This window comes from Peromyscus leucopus, chromosome 15 (genome assembly GCF_004664715.2).
Source record: "Peromyscus leucopus breed LL Stock chromosome 15, UCI_PerLeu_2.1, whole genome shotgun sequence".
Lineage (NCBI taxonomy): Eukaryota > Metazoa > Chordata > Mammalia > Rodentia > Cricetidae > Peromyscus > Peromyscus leucopus.
The window spans coordinates 3,341,777-3,357,445 of NC_051076.1; the positions used below are offsets into that span (position 1 = coordinate 3,341,777).

Sequence of the window (15,669 nt, forward strand, 5' to 3'; positions counted from 1 at the left end):
GAAGCCAGAGCAAGCAAGCAGTTGATTATCTCACAGCCATTTCACCATTCTGGAGAAGGTTCAGAATGCTAGGGGCTCATCTTTCAGGAATTTAGGCCAGAGGCCAAAAGGTACTAGGAGGGCACCTGGTATGGAATGGAGATTCCTTAACCATCACAAATATACAATGTATATGGACATATACTTTATAAACATCACGTGGTACCTCAGAGAAATTAATAAATTATATGCTACTTTTTTAAAGAACTTACCTAGTTAATAATCACACGTTCACACTTTTAAAATAAATGGTCCTGGCTAGGGAGAGAGCTTAGCAGTTAAAGCCCTTACACACAAGTAAGAGTACCAGAGTTCAGATTCTCAGGATTCCTCCTGTAATTCTAGCCTCAGAAGGCTGAGGATATTATCGCCTGAGCAAACTGGCTATCTAAACTGTGGTGGTATTGTGTTCCCCAAATTATTGTGCACCCTAATAAACTTATCTGGGGTCAGAGAACAGAACAGCCACTAGATATAGAAGCCAAAAATGGTGGCACTCACACCTTTAATCCTAGCATTCCAGAGGCAGAGATCTGCCTGGATCTCTGTGAGTTTAAAGCCACACTGGAAACAGCCAGGCATGGTGATTCATGCCTTTAATCCCAAGAAGTGAGCCTTTAATCCCAGGAAGTGATGGCAGAAAGCAAAAAGGTATATAAAGCGTGAAAACCAGGAACTAGTAGCTGGTTAAGCTTTTAGGCTTTTGAGCAGCACAGTTCAGCTGAGAGGCATCCAGTCTGAGGAATTGGCAAGGTGAGGTAGCTATGGCTTGTTCTGCTTCTCTGATCTTCCAGCATTCACCCCAATACCTGGCTTCAGGTTTGATTTTATTAATAAGACCATTTAATAAGACCATAAAACTCTGTAACAGTGAGCTCTGAATTTGATTGAGAGACCTTCCCTGCCTTGGAAGATAAAGTTGGGGAGCAACTGAACAAGATTTCTGGGGCTGGAGAGATGGTTAAGAGCACTTGTTACTCTTGCCTAGAACCTAGGGTTCAGTTCTTGGAACCCATGTGGTGGCTCAGCTCACAACTATCTGTAACTCCAGATGTAATTCCAGAGGTTCCAACACCCTCATCTGGTCTCATCTACATACACATGGTGTACAGACATATATTCAGGCAAAATACTCATAAACATAGAATAAAAATAAATACAACTTTTAAAAAAAATTCCCAATTTCAACCTCAGGCCTCAAAGGTATGTGTGCGTGACACACACATACATACAAGGATGTGTGCACATGTGTTCATGGACACATACATATATGCGTTCATACTTCACATATATACATGTGAAGAAAAAACAAAAAGTGGCCCCATATCGTTATTCTTTGTGTGTATGTGTGATACTTTGAGCTATGCTCATGATCTCAAGAGAATGTCAGACTCCTAGATAGTGAACAAAAGGTTTGCATATAATTACTGCTAGTTTCTGTGTTTTAATAGATGCTTTGAGGATGTGTTATACAATAATTGGTTTGACACTGTGCTGGCTAGTTTATGTCAACTTAACACAAGATAGAGTCACTGGAGAGGAGGAAGCCTTGATTGAGAAAATGCCTCAATAAGATTAGGCTGTATGTAGGCCGGTAGGTTATTAATTAGTGATTGATGTGGGAATGCAACCCATTGTGTTTGGGACTACCTCCAACAGGTGATCATGAGTTCTGAAAGAAAGCAGGCTGAGCCGGGAGGTGGTGGCACATGTCTTTAATCCCAGCACTCCGGAGGCAGAGCCAGGCGGATCTCTGAGTTCAAGGCCAGCCTGGGCTACAGAGTGAGCTCCAGTAAAGGCACAAAGCTACACAGAAAAACCCTGTCTTGAAAAGAAAAAAAGGAGAAAAAAGAAAAGAAAAGAAAGGCTGAGCAAGTCATGAGAAGCAAGCCAGTAAGATGTTTTCCTCTATAGCTCTGCATCAGTTCCTGCCTCTAAGTTCCTGCTCTGCTTGAGCTCCTGTTCTGACTTCTTTTGATGGTGAACTGTAATGTGAAAGTGTAAGCCAAATAAACCTCTTCCCAACTTATTTTTTGGTCATGGTATTTTGTCTAAGACAATCCCCATAGGAAGAGCTAGATATGAAAGATAAGGGAAGGAAAAGTAGCCTATGCAAAGGCCACTGACCCCCTCCCACCTACCCACCCTCATCACCACCACCACACAAAAAGACAACTTGTAGACAAAAGGATATTATCTATTAGAGAACTCTCGGATGTTTGTAATAAAATATATTGACTTTTTAAGTGCCACTGTGGAAGCATGAGGACTTGAATTCAGATCCCTAGAATCCACATAAAAGCCCCAGTGCTGTGGGATGGTCTGCATGTCAAATGTGTTGCTCTGATTGGTCAATAAATAAAACACTGATTGGCCAGTGGCCAGGCAGGAAAGTATAGGCTGGACTAACAGAGAGGAGAATTGAGAGAACAGGAAGGCAGAAGGAGTCACTGCCAGCCGCCACCAGGACAAGCAGCATGTGAAGATGCTGATGAGCCACGTGGCAAGGTATAGATTTATAGAAATGGATTAATTTAAGATGTAAGAACTAGATAGCTAGAAGCCTGAGCCATTAGGCCAAACAATTTAAATAATATAAGTGACTGTATGTTTATTTTATAAGTGGGCTGTCGGACTGCCGGGACTTGGCGAGAAAAACTCTCCAGCTACATTTATTAGGTAATATTATTTCCTTCTTGGGTCTCTGAGAGAGTTGAAGATTAGTTAGTTAGAGTTGAAGGTTACTTAGTTAGAGTTGAAGATTAGTTACAGTTGAAGATTAGTTAGGATAGAAAGTGAATTAGGTACATTTTGGACTTACCAAAATAGGATAGATAATGGAATTATTTTCTCTGAATCTGTCAAATGTTAGTGGACTAGACATTGTTAATGTAATTTTTGACTGTATAGTATATACTTATTGGATAATTTTTCTTATATTATATGCTTTTTTAAATTTTAGACAAAGGGGAAATGTGGTGGTATTGTATTCCCCCAAAATATTGTGCACCCTAATAAACTTATCTGGGGTCAGAAAATATAACAGCCACAATATTAAACATAGAGGATAGGCAGTGGTAGCACATGCCTTTAATCCTAGCATCCCAGAGGCAGAAATCCATCTGTTCAAGGATACAGCCAACCATGGTGATTCATGCCTTTAATCCCAGAAAGCAAGCCTTTAATCCCAGGGAGTGGTGGTAGAAAGCAGAAAGGTATATAAGGCATAAGAACCAGAAACTAGAAGCATTTGGCTGGTTAAGCATTTGGCTGGTTAAGCTTTTAGGTTTTGAGCAGCACAGTTCAGCTGAGAGCCATTCGGATATGAGGACACAGAGGCTTCCAGTCTGAGGAAACAAGATCAGCTGAGAAGTTGGCCAGGTGAGGTTAGCTGTGGCTTGTTCTGTCTCTCTGACCTTCCAGTGTTCACCCCAATAACTGGCCTCAGGTTTGATTTTATTAATAAGACCTTCTAAGATTCCTGCTACACCCCAGAGTGCTGTAAGGCCAAGAGCTGGAGAGACAGAGACAGGAAGATTCCTAGAACTTGCTGGCTCCATGAGCTTTAGATTCAGTGACTCTGCCTCACAAAATAAGATGGGGAATGTGGTGTTTTGAATAAAAATGGCCCCCACAGATCAATAGGGAGTGGCACTATTAGGAGGAATGACCTTGTTGGAGGAAGTGAGTCATTAGATTTTGAGGTCTCAGAAGCTCAAGCCAGGCCTACTGGCTCACAGTCTCTTCCTGCTGCCTGTGGATCCAGACATAGAACTCTCAGCTCCTTCTCTAGCACCTGTGTGCTACCATGTTGCACCGTGACAATAATAAGCAACCTCTGAACTGTAAGCCAGCCCCAATAAATGTTTTCCTTTATAAGAGTTACTGTGGTCATGGTGTCTCTTGACAGCAATGATACCCTAGCTAAGACAGAGTGACTGAGAAAGACACCTGATGTTGATCCCTGGCCTCCCACAACCACATGCACACTCATGCACATACACATACCTATATGCACAGGTACATGCACTCATACTAACAAGTACATACACAAAACACTACACACACAGAGGCACAGAAACAGATACAAAGCCAAAAATGGACAAAATACGTATCCTTCTAAGAACAGTCCTTGTTTCTCTACTTGGTTTTTTCTAAACTTTCAGAGAGTAAGTTAGATCCTGCTCCACTGTGCAGAAAGGTCAGCTGGCCTGTAGGTATTACCCCACTCTCTGAAAAACATAATGTAAACATGATCATTCCTGAGGGACACACACAAAAAGCACCTAACAGCTGATTTCTCCACCACTTAATAAATGCCCCTCCACTCCACTGTCCTGCCACACATCATAAACCTTACAAGAAGTTGAGTCCTTTTCTGATGCACATGCCTCTTGTTCCTCCCTGTTTGCTTCTCGTTGACAGTTAAACCAAATATTTCCCATGAATTGGAGAAACCACTTCTGTTTTGAAACCTCCTTCATCCAAAGGTTTGACTCTAGACTTCAGGCAGCTGTCAGTATCCTGTCAACACAGTCACTGAAAGCATTCCAAAGGAGGGCTGAGGCAGAGGGTAGCTCCACTTCGAGTGGGCTTGCAATGCTCGCTGCCCCAGGGAAGTGTTCTGTACAATAATTTACAGCAACCGTGGGTCGAGGGGGGGGGAGGAAAATGACTTTAGAGGCTGGGAACCCAGTGGGCAAACCTTTGAGATCTGAGGATTGTGAGATGAGACCGTAGATAATTCAAACGACGAAAATATGGGTACTTTCCCTAATGCGATATGACTAATGCCAAATACAACAACGAACAGAAAGGCAAGTATGAAGCAGCATGGATAAAATGAGAACCAGGGGTGCTGGCTGTGCCGTGACCCACAGCTGTGCTCCCAGGCCTCTGTTTTAAGGTCTCCGTGCTTTTATTCTTCAAGCTCAAGTTCCGAGCAACGATCACAGGGCCAACTGGTCTTTCACCCTTCCTGAGTTGAGTAGTCTCCTTTATGTGAGCCAGGGTCAGCTCCAGCTGGTAAGCACACCCTAGAGCCGCTGTAGAGCAGCTGCGGGAGGAACAGAGCAATTTCACTTAGGAGACAGCCCATAGAGGAGCACAACCCTGACTGTGGAAGACTGCCACCCAAGCCGAGGGGTGCAGCAAAGCCCTAGAGGACTTAGGAGGAGTGCAGCTACATATGGGAGGAGTTAAATGTTTTACAGAAGCAGCACACCTGACAGTTGACAAGCCAGATATTCCTGGGCAGGAGCTCAACCCCATTGTTCCAGCCCCTTGAACTGAGGCCCCGCCTTACTGCCAGCCGATTGGCCTAGCCAGCACCACCTTGAGTCACTAACCTCCTGGGAGCGGCCTGGCCACGCCCACCTGTTGTGTCGCCCAGCACACTTTAGTTTCAGGATTGTTGCGTCTGTTCACTTAGCTCAAAAGCTGCTCTCTGACTACCTGGCGCTCAGTTTTCCCTTCATTCTTGTAACATGACGGCGCCGCCTCTCGCGCCGGACGCAAAGCCTCCCCGCCGCAGGAGGAAGACCTACACTTTCTGGTGGTGCTTCCTGGGCATTTGCGCAGAGGCCCTTCTGTTCCTGCTGTCTACTTTATCTGGTAGGATCCAGGAGAGAGTCTGTGTCTCCGGGATGTTGGTACCTAGCCTGTAGGTCAGGTGGATAGCGAGGAGCTCATCTGAGTTTGCGATGGGCAAGGTTGGGATGGAGGACCTGGTAGAGTTCTAGAGTTGTGCAAATGTGTAATGTGGAGACCATGCAGTCTCCATTCCCAAAGTGCAGACTTTCTTGGTGAGCAGCACTTAAGGGGTAAGCTGCCTGAGTGGAGAGAGGAGTAGATGTTCATCCAGAGCCTGGCTGTGTTAGTAGCAGTTTGCATTGTTTTCAGGAATTAGGGTAGCTCTGGTGTTTACCTCTAGGGAAGGCAGAGTGCACTGCTTGTGCTGTGGGTGAGCAACCCTCTAGGTTTAGAGGGGAGGGAAAGTCACACCTGGCTTGTTTTTTCTTGAGTCAAGTTTACTTGTTGCCTGAGGCAAAATGGGCTTGGTTTACAAGTGACTGTTTTGTTTGGCTTTACATTTTTATTAGATTTTTTTCACATAAAACATATTTGATCATATTCCTCACACCCCTCCTCCTGACTTGGAGTTATCATAGCCAATATAGACAGTGACTGGTGTTATTACCAAATGGCTTTGAGACATTGTTTATCGTCTTTAAAGACAAAGTCATAGTAGAAAAGAAAATCTAAACATCACTCCTAAGACAAGTATAAGTAACAGTCTGGTTTTCACCTCAGCTCATGAACAAAAACTCAAGGTTTCTCCCATCACATTTTGGTGGTGTTTCATTACATGGAATAAATACTATACTTGCTTACTGTATAAAATTTACACAAAGAACAATATTTCTGTGTCCTGTCTTTCAATCCTCTGTGTCTGTCCCTGATACATACTGTTGTGGAATATTATTTTAACTATGTAAAGACATGTTGCATTTGTTTATGCTGTGGAATATTACTTTAACTGTGTAAAGGTGTATTATTACATTTGTTTATGCTGCATTTGCTTAATAATGTAAGAATGTGTGTTTAATTATGCAAAGATATGTTGCATTTGTTTCACTTTGCCTGCCTAAGGCACCTGATTAGTCTACTAAAGAGCTGAATGGTCAATAGCTAGGCAGAGAAGGGATAGGCAGGACTGGCAAGGAAAGAGAATAAATAGGAGAATGAGGAGGAGAAGAGGAGAGGAGTCAATGAGAGACATGCCTAGAGCAAGATGCCAGGCAGCCACTAGCCAGAAGACACAGGCAGTGAAAGTAGGAAATACAGAGAGAGAGAGGGAAAAAAAAGGAAAAAGCCCCAAGGAAAAAGGTAGATGAAGAGAAACAGGTTAATTTAATTTAAATAGATTTAAATAGACAGAAAGGAGCCTAAGCTAGGATGAGCATTCAAAACATTAAATAAGTTTCCATGTCATGATTTGAGAGCTAGTTAGTGGCCCAAAAGAAAAATCCTGGTACACACACACAATCCTTTACATATAGTCTGTATGTATTTCAGTATCTCTCATTAGTAGCATCCATTCAGCAACATTTGCCTTCAATGTTCCAGACTCTGTGCTGGTCTAAGGATGAATATTCTGGGAGGCAGTCATGAACCAGTGTTGTTTTTGTGATCCTCTTCCACTGGCTGTTCACACACATATATGTGTATGAATATAAGCAGGCACTTCATTATGCTGATAGATCCCTAGTGACAGATACATAGTAGATGATCTATAAATATTTGCTTATATTTATTAGGAGTGGCAAATATTAACCAAAGCTTCACACTAAAGAATAGAACTGCTGGGCGGTGGTCGTACATGCCTTTAATCCCAGCACTCTGGAGGCAGAGCCAGGCGGATCTTTGTGAGTTCAAGGCCAGCCAGGTCTACAGAGCGAGATCCAGGAAAGGCACAAAGCTTCACAGAGAAACCCTGTCTCGAAAAAAACAAAAAACAAAAAACAAAAAAACAAAAAAAAAAAAAAAAAAAAAAAAAAAAAAAAGAAGAAGAAGAAGAAGAAGAAGAAGAAGAAGAAGAAGAAGAAGAAGAAGAAGAAGAAGAAGAAGAAGAAGAATAGAACCAAGCTCTGGAGTAAAGGAGCATGCTTTTCTGAATAGATTTTAAAAAAATCACTGGGGGAAGGACAAACAACAATCCAAACTGTGCCACTTTAAACCACTGACTTGTTACTGTTTTTCCCGTATATGGAACCATCCCCTGACATTACATATTTGACTGTCTTCTCTTCAAACTTCACTGTAGTGTTACCTCTTAGGGAGACCTCCTCTGACTACCCTCGGTAGACATAGCCCAGCTTATCCTCCTCTCAACTTGCAATCACTTTTAAAATTGTCTTTTCTATTCTCTACCACTCCCCATTGGAAAGCATAGATCTTATCTTTTTTCACATTTACTACTTCAAATGGCTGCTTTTTTTTTTCCTTAGTGTTGGCACTCTTACATAACTCAAGTACCAGAATGTTAAATATCATATTTGGCCAAGGCACAGAGCACAGAGAAGATTCTTCCTTCCTGCAGGAGGAAAGTTGTTTAAAGAGCTTTACTTTTCACTGATCTCTATAAAAATTCACTTCACAAGGAAGAAAAGGGGCAGGTACTAGCAATAATAAGAAGCCAATGGTTTTTTAGAAGAATAATGTTTGGAATAGACTTCAAGCCAAATGTTTAAGAAGACTCTGAAGCTATTTGAAATAGACAAAAACAGATAAATAAATAGGATATAACATAAATGGAGGTGGAAATGAAGAGGAGGGAAAACAATATAAAATCTGAAAACTAAAGATAGATATGAAACCTGGACAACATAAAAGAAAAACTCATTGTGGTAGGCAGGGAGAATTGAAGGATAGAATAGGGTCTCATTTTTGGAACAACTCAACTTGTGAGGAAAAGGGTTTATGACAGTGTCCAGCATAGAAAGCCTGTCATCAGGAATGCAGAAAAGAATCTGTCAGATTTTTAGGTTGGTCTCCTTCCTTCAGAAGAGCGGCTGCTTCTTTGAACAAAGCTGCTGCTTCCTGTTGTGTCTGCTCTTAATACCTATTTTAGGTCTTTCTAAGATCAGTAAATGCTTACACTCTAGTATGTCAGTCCTTACTCTGTATGCTACAGTGTAGGGGAATAGTCTTTATGTGATCAGCTGCTAAGTTATAAAATACTAGCAGACAGACCCAAAAAAATGGCTCTCCTTTCTCCAATGATTAAATCTTTAAAATGACTATTTTCACTATAAAAAAAAATGACAATATAATTCTTGCAAGTGTTTTATTGTACTGTTATGCCACTGTGAGGAGCTGGTGCTGGATATTGTGGCCACATTGATGAGTAGATTTCATCTTAACTATTGAACACAGCCAACATGTGACCTAGCTGAGATATCCTGGTAGGGGACAGCCCAAAGGAAGAGAAATGTGTGCTGCTTCCATAGTTGAGGCACAAGATGTTCCCTCCAGGTGTCTATAAAGAGGAGAGAGTTGCTCAGTGTGCATAGCTAGGAACTGGGCTGTGGAACAATGTAAGCAAAGACAGCCCAAGTAGGACACAACTGACCAGCAACTACTTAGTTTGACACAAAAAACGACAAGAGAAAAATAGAGTGCGAAAGAATCATGAGAAGCGAGGGCCTAGTTTGGAACAGTTCAGGCTGTGATGTTTTTACCTGATGTACTTAGTACAACTTGAGTCTAAACTAGAGCTGCTGTAATGCCTCCAAGCACCATAAAAGGCAATTTTTTTGAGGACTAAACACAGGATAGGATGGAATCTGCTTTGGGGAGTTCCAGATGAGGACAAGGGTCACAGCATTGGCAGTGGTGCCCAGTGTGGTCCGGACACAGGCTGCCTAACTGGACACTTAGTCTGCTACATAGTTGGAATGCATTCTTGAACAGGTTATTCCGCCTTGTGATACTTCAGTTTTCTCATCTTACAGAGGGAGAAACTTTTAAATAATGAGTATGAAGAGTGCTGAATATTGGATTTCTAATTTTTAAAAATCCTCATCACTATTGTTATAGGTTCTGATATCTGTTATTACTGTACTTTCAGGAAAATACAACCCACAGTATTTGGAATTCACTTTCTAATTATAGCAGTAATGCAGAATGAGTTCATAATAAACCAGTAAAGTGTAATATGAAAGAAGCACTAACACAGGGAAATATTTATAGCTAAACCAATAAAAAATTGTTTTTAAGACTGGCTGAAAAACAGCAAATAAAACATGATTTTAATATATCATCAAAGCAAATAAATTATCTGACTAATAAAGAATATGAATTTGAAGCCGGGCGGTGGTGGCGCACGCCTTTAATCCCACACTCAGGAGGCAGAGCCAGGCGGATCTCTGTGAGTTCGAGGCCAGCCTGGGCTACCAAGTGAGTTCCAGGAAAGGCGCAAAGCTACACAGAGAAACCGTGTCTCGAAAAAAACCAAAAAAAAAAAAAAAAAAAAAAAAAAAAAAGAATATGAATTTGAATTTAAAGAGAGTAAAGAATTAATCACAAGACTCATTCAACTTCGGTACTGGGTACTAGAGAAGTGATAAGGAATGAGACATAGTCCTTAAGAACAGGATGGTCTCGTATCTTTCTTTTTAAAAAAACCAAAATCATTAACCATGTCTCCTTGCTTTACTTTTGAATAAAAGTTCAGTTCATTCTGAAATGACCCAAAAGCTGATGTTATTTTAAACTCGTTAGGGATATTATTGCACTACCGCCACTGCTTGAGTAAAGAAAGGCATGTACTAATAGTTTAGAATCTTGATAAAAACGTTTCTTTTTTCTGTACTTCCTGCCACAAAATAACATTTCTTAGTTGATAAAAGTGATATTCACACTTCATCTTCATGTTCTTGCCCTCTTATCCCTAGATGCCTGTGAACTACCACCACCATTTGAAGCTATGGAACCCAAGGAAGAAACTAAACCCTATTATGAGGTTGGAGAGACAATAGAATATAAGTGTAAAAGAGGATACATATTTCTGTATCCATTCATCATGGTTGCTACCTGTGAACCAAATCATACATGGTTCCCTATTTCAGATCATGGTTGTGCTAGTAAGTAAACTCATTTTTTTTTTTGCTTAATTTTTAGGATGGGGTGCATATTCCCTTATTGCAGCAATGCTTTTCCTATGTGAAACAAAGCTTTTATTTAAATGTGAGGGTTTTTTTCAGGCTTCGAGAAATTTATGGGGATTTTTTTTTTTTTTTTTGGAAATTTAGTTGATTTTGTAATTGTCAATCTGTGCTTGTCTTTTGTTTTAGTTACTTTTCTGATGTTATGGTAAAGCATATGACCAGGACAACTTATAAAAGAAAGGGTTCATTTGGGCTTGTGGTCTCAGGGGTTAGAGTCCATGATGGTGGATCAAAAGCATGGTGGCAGGAACAGCTGAGAGCTTATGTCTCAGAATGGCAAGTAGGACCAGAGAGTATACTGGGAATGGCACAAGTCTTTTGAAACCTCCAAGCATGCCCTAGTGACATACTTTCTCCAGCAAGGCTCTACTTCCTAATCTTCCTCAAACAGCCATCAACTGGAGACCCATTATTCAAATGCCCTTATGGAGGACATCTTATTCAAATCACCACACTCTTATAACTATTAGAGAAAAATAATCCATAAACTCAAAAGAACCAAGTATGACTTTTTTTACTTTAGTTCAAGTGCAACTGGCTTTGAAGTTGAATTAAATTTTTTATTATTATATTCTTCTAGAAATAGAATGTCCTACATTAGCAGAACCTGAATTTGGCAAAGTACACCTCCTAGATGGCAGAATTTCATGGGGTGGTCGAGCTCAATTTACTTGTATGGATGGGTAAGTTGCTCCTTATGGGAAATAAGGTAAATGTTCCTGATTCCATTGTTCTACTTCTCTTTTTAAGCATTCAAGTAAATTGGCTTTAATTTTGCTCACTATGTGACAAGGTGTGCTCCTAGCCAAACAACATTTGGGTACTTTATGGAGGTAAGAGAGATGCTTAATAAATAAAGAAATGGAAGGAAAACAAATCTGTATCATACTTGCTGTATCTATAATGTCTATGATTAAACATTAAGAATGGAGTAATCTGCCAAGGGTGGTGGGTATCTTGTAATTTCAGTACTCAGGAAGATGAGGCAGGTGGATCTCCATGAGTTTGAGGGCAGTCTGGGCTACATATCCAAAAGGGATAGATAATCATGGTGACTTTATCATTGACAGTCAAGTGGACCTACTGCCAACTCAAGGTTAAATTGGTGCTCTCATGAAATCGAGGTAGAACAACTAACCAAAGGAGAATTCTGGAAGGTGTTAACAAGTCAAAATGTAATATAACTCATCTTTACCACAGAATATTTCAGTTGGAAAACCTTATTTTTCAGACTGCTATGTAACCTAAAGTGTCTCCAAAGGGGGCATTAGCCACTGAGTAAGTCGTTATTCTCTAGAGCTCTTTTAGAAGTAACTGTGACTCTTGGGGAAAGTTGGCTGAGTTTCATTGATGATTTTTTTGTTTTAGTTTTTGTATTTTGAGACAAGGTTTCTCTGTGTAACAGTCCTGGCTGTCCTGGAACATGCTTTGCAGACAAGGCTGGCCTCAAACTCACAGAGATCCGCCTGCTGGGATTAAAGGCGTGCACCACCATGCCTGGCAATAATTTTTTAACTTTGTCAAGTAAAAGCACATTCAGGTAAAGCTATGTGGAGGAAATTTTCTAGGTACTTTGAAGGAACCAAAGTTTAGGTCATAAATCTTTTTCAAAGACTAAGCCTGTTGAGAAACCCAGTAGATACAGAAGTTATCAGAACAAAATAGCAAAGGATTCCAGATAAGAATACATCATGTGATCACATGGGAGTCCAGAATAATAATCTATGAATGTAAATAATTGGGAGACTTGACAGGATTAATTCTGACAAGTTCTTAGAAAGACATTATGATCATAATATGACAGTACAAGATATGTTAGTACAATATATTATTTCTACTTGCTGTGCTTCAGACTCAAATTTATCTAATTCTCTTGAACAATCCTACAAGATGTTTGATTTATATTTGCTTTGTTTGTTTGTTTGTGACAGGATCTCACTATGTAACCCTGGCTGGCCTGGAGCCTGCTGTGTAGACCAAATTTGCCTTTAACTCACAGAACTACGCATGCCTTGACCTCCTGGGTTCTGGGACTAACGTGTGCCACCACTCCTAGTTATTTGTATGTTTTTAATTGAGGAACAAAAGAAACTTTAAATGGTTTGCCCAAGTTTGAGTCAGTCATAGAAATGGGACTAGAGCCCAGGCAGTCCTTTCCTAAGGAAGCTTTTCTCCTCTGCTCCATTCTCCCAGAGCAGAATGGATGATTAAAGACATAGAAGCAAAGTAATATGATTGTAGGAGATAGCAAAGATGCCAGATCACATCAGATGTGTCTAGACATCACAGCTCTTGGACAGTGTGTGTTCACAGACAGAAACTCTTCATCTGACTAAAGTTTAGTTAGATTTGTTTAGCAGTTTCTTAACTTATTTAAGAAACCTATCCTTCAAACTACTATAGTACAAAAAAAAAAACTATCTAAAAAACCGTCCTTCATTATTGTGTATATCTTACCATAAGCTGCCAAAGAAAACAGTAACTTTTTCTTTGCTCATCTAGTTATTACGTAGTTGGTATGTCAATTCTACACTGTGTGCTTAAAGGTGATCATGCATATTGGAATGGTCCTCCCCCACATTGTGAAAGTAAGTAAATTCTCTTTTTTTAAAATTTAGACTATCAGGTCTCAACTATTTTGGCCTCAGAACCCTATTATGATTTTAGATTAATAAGTACTCCCCAAATTTTTTCTTTACAGTTATATCTATTGATATTGATCATGTTGGAATTATAATGGAGATATTTTAAGGGCAATAAACTCAATACATATTAATATATCTCACATGTTTTTATTGAAATTTTGAAAGTAAGAATAGGGACATTGCTTTATGTTTTTGCAAATCTTTTTAATATTTGGCTTGGAGGAAGATATTGGGTATTAGTTTGTTCAATTATCAAAGTTTGTCACTTCTGCAAAAACATTGTACTGTGAGGATGAAAATGATAAATGACAGCATGTTAATATGAGTCTAAGTCACCATCCTATTGAATGAATGTACCTGTACCTTAAAGCACATTTCTCAATCAGTATTCAGCTTGATTTTGTTCATGACAAGCAGTTTTTCACCAGATGGTCAGCATCTTTTCTATTGACTAGGACAAAACTTAGCATGACCTCATGAAACAGTCATTTTTTTCCCTTAGAAAAATGAGTGTTGTCCTGAAAGGTCATTTTTGTGTTAGTGGTTTAAATATGAGGTGATGAATTTTCTCATAGAAACCCTTTTCTAGATGAAAATTGGGGTCATAAACAACTTATAGAAATCCTGTATTGATGAATTTGTTGACAATGATTTAGAGAGCTTCCTAACACTGTCTTGAGTAGATACACTACCTTGCTTTTAACTTATTTCCCCTTTTTCCCCCGTTTTATAAAGAAGTTTATTGTTTACCACCTCCAAAAATAAAAAATGGAACACACACCTTTACTGATATAGAAGTATTCAAATACCGTGAAGCAGTAATTTACAGTTGTGATCCTAAGCCGGGACCAGATAAGTTTTCCCTTATTGGAATGAGTATGCTCTTCTGTTCTGGCCATAACACCTGGAGTAGCAAGCCTCCAGAATGTAAAGGTAATCATCTTTCCTTCATTTGTAAATAGTTTTACCTAAAAATAAACATAGTGACTATATGTCCTTCATCCTCTTATAAAACAGTTTTCTAATTTAATTTCATAAATGTTAAGTTAAATAAAAAAATTCTAGCCAGGCGTTGGTGGCGCACGCCTTTAATCCCAGCACTCGGGAGGCAGAGCCAGGTGGATCTCTGTGAGTTCGAGGCCAGCCTGGGCTACCAAGTGAGCTCCAGGAAAGGCGCAAAGCTACACAGAGAAACCCTGTCTCGAAAAACCAAAAAAAAAAAAAAAAAAAAAAATCTAGTTATGGAGTTTCCTTCTCATTTTCTAGAGTGTGAGCTACTAACTATAGCTATGAAGTATAATATTTTTGTTTGAAAGAACCAAAACTCTTAACATATACTGGCTGGAAAATAAGAAAGTGTTATCTTGTGTTACAGGAAGACAGAACAATCTAGCTATAGGTAATGCCAGAATAGATTACAATTAGCAGCCCTCTCATTGAAAGAATAGTAAAATCTGGCAAAAATGTTTGGTTTTTGTATTTTTTTTAAACTTAACATGTTTAAGACACTAAAGAGTTACCAAAAACATGGAGACACTGAAAAGGTTTTTCTCCTGAAAGAGAAATACCACTGAATCATAGCACATGTTTATCTTTCCAAGTGTACATGGAACATCTGCAAAATAGAAAACAATACAGACATTTTTGTTTTGTTTTGCTGTCTTTTGCTTTTTGTTATTTTGACATAAGGTCTCACTATGTAAACCTGGCTAGCCTTCTTCTAGGTTCTGCTTCATCAGTGCTGGAATTAAAGGTGTATGTCACCATGACTGGTGACTAATACAATTTTTAAACAAATATAAAATAATAGTAATTTAAAGTACATTACCTAATCTCAAGAAAGTAGAAATCCACAAAATTTGAAAATTATGCAAGATACATCTAATAATAATTATTGGTAAAGTAGTCAGCAAGAAAATTGGAAAGTATGTGAAATACATAAAAATGAAAACAACTTCTCAGAAGGTCAGGATTTGCCAGGGTTCATCTGAAGTATTATTTCCTAGCACAAAATGTTTGCTTTAGAAAAATAAAAATTGTAAATCAGGGACCGAGGGACCTAGCCTTAGCCTTCCACTGTAGTAATCTAAAGAGCAAATTAAACCTGAATAGCAAGTTGCAAGAAAGTATGGCAGACATCAGTGAAATACAGCAGACATCAATGAAACTGAAATGAGAGGGAGGAATAAGAAAAATAATCGAAACCAACAGCTGTGTTTTGGAGAAGATGGATAAAGCTGATAAAACTATAGCCA

The 15,669-nt window shown here is 39.5% G+C and overlaps 2 protein-coding genes across 4 annotated transcripts in view; both read left to right on the forward strand.

Moving 5' to 3' along the window:
* Cr1l (complement C3b/C4b receptor 1 like) overlaps nt 1-10,583 on the forward strand; it is a 66,383-nt gene extending 55,800 nt beyond the window's left edge. The window contains exon 11 of one of the 3 annotated variants that reach the window (XM_037211107.1): nt 1,699-1,726. In XM_037211107.1, the coding sequence (XP_037067002.1) occupies nt 1,699-1,702 (4 nt within the window). In that variant the 3' untranslated portion in view covers nt 1,703-1,726. Of the gene's footprint in view, nt 1-1,698; nt 1,773-10,496 lie in introns of those variants that run through there. The other 2 variants (XM_037211105.1, XM_028862148.2) reach the window with 2 other exon arrangements.
* Nucleotides 5,201-14,423, forward strand: LOC114687535 (membrane cofactor protein-like). The gene is made up of 5 exons (XM_028862149.2): nt 5,201-5,652; nt 10,497-10,685; nt 11,350-11,452; nt 13,272-13,357; nt 14,150-14,423. The coding sequence occupies exons 1-5, from the start codon at nt 5,526-5,528 to the stop codon at nt 14,374-14,376; spliced, it is 732 nt and encodes a 243-aa protein (XP_028717982.1). The 5' UTR covers nt 5,201-5,525; the 3' UTR covers nt 14,377-14,423.
* Nucleotides 14,424-15,669: the final 1,246 nt, after the last annotated feature.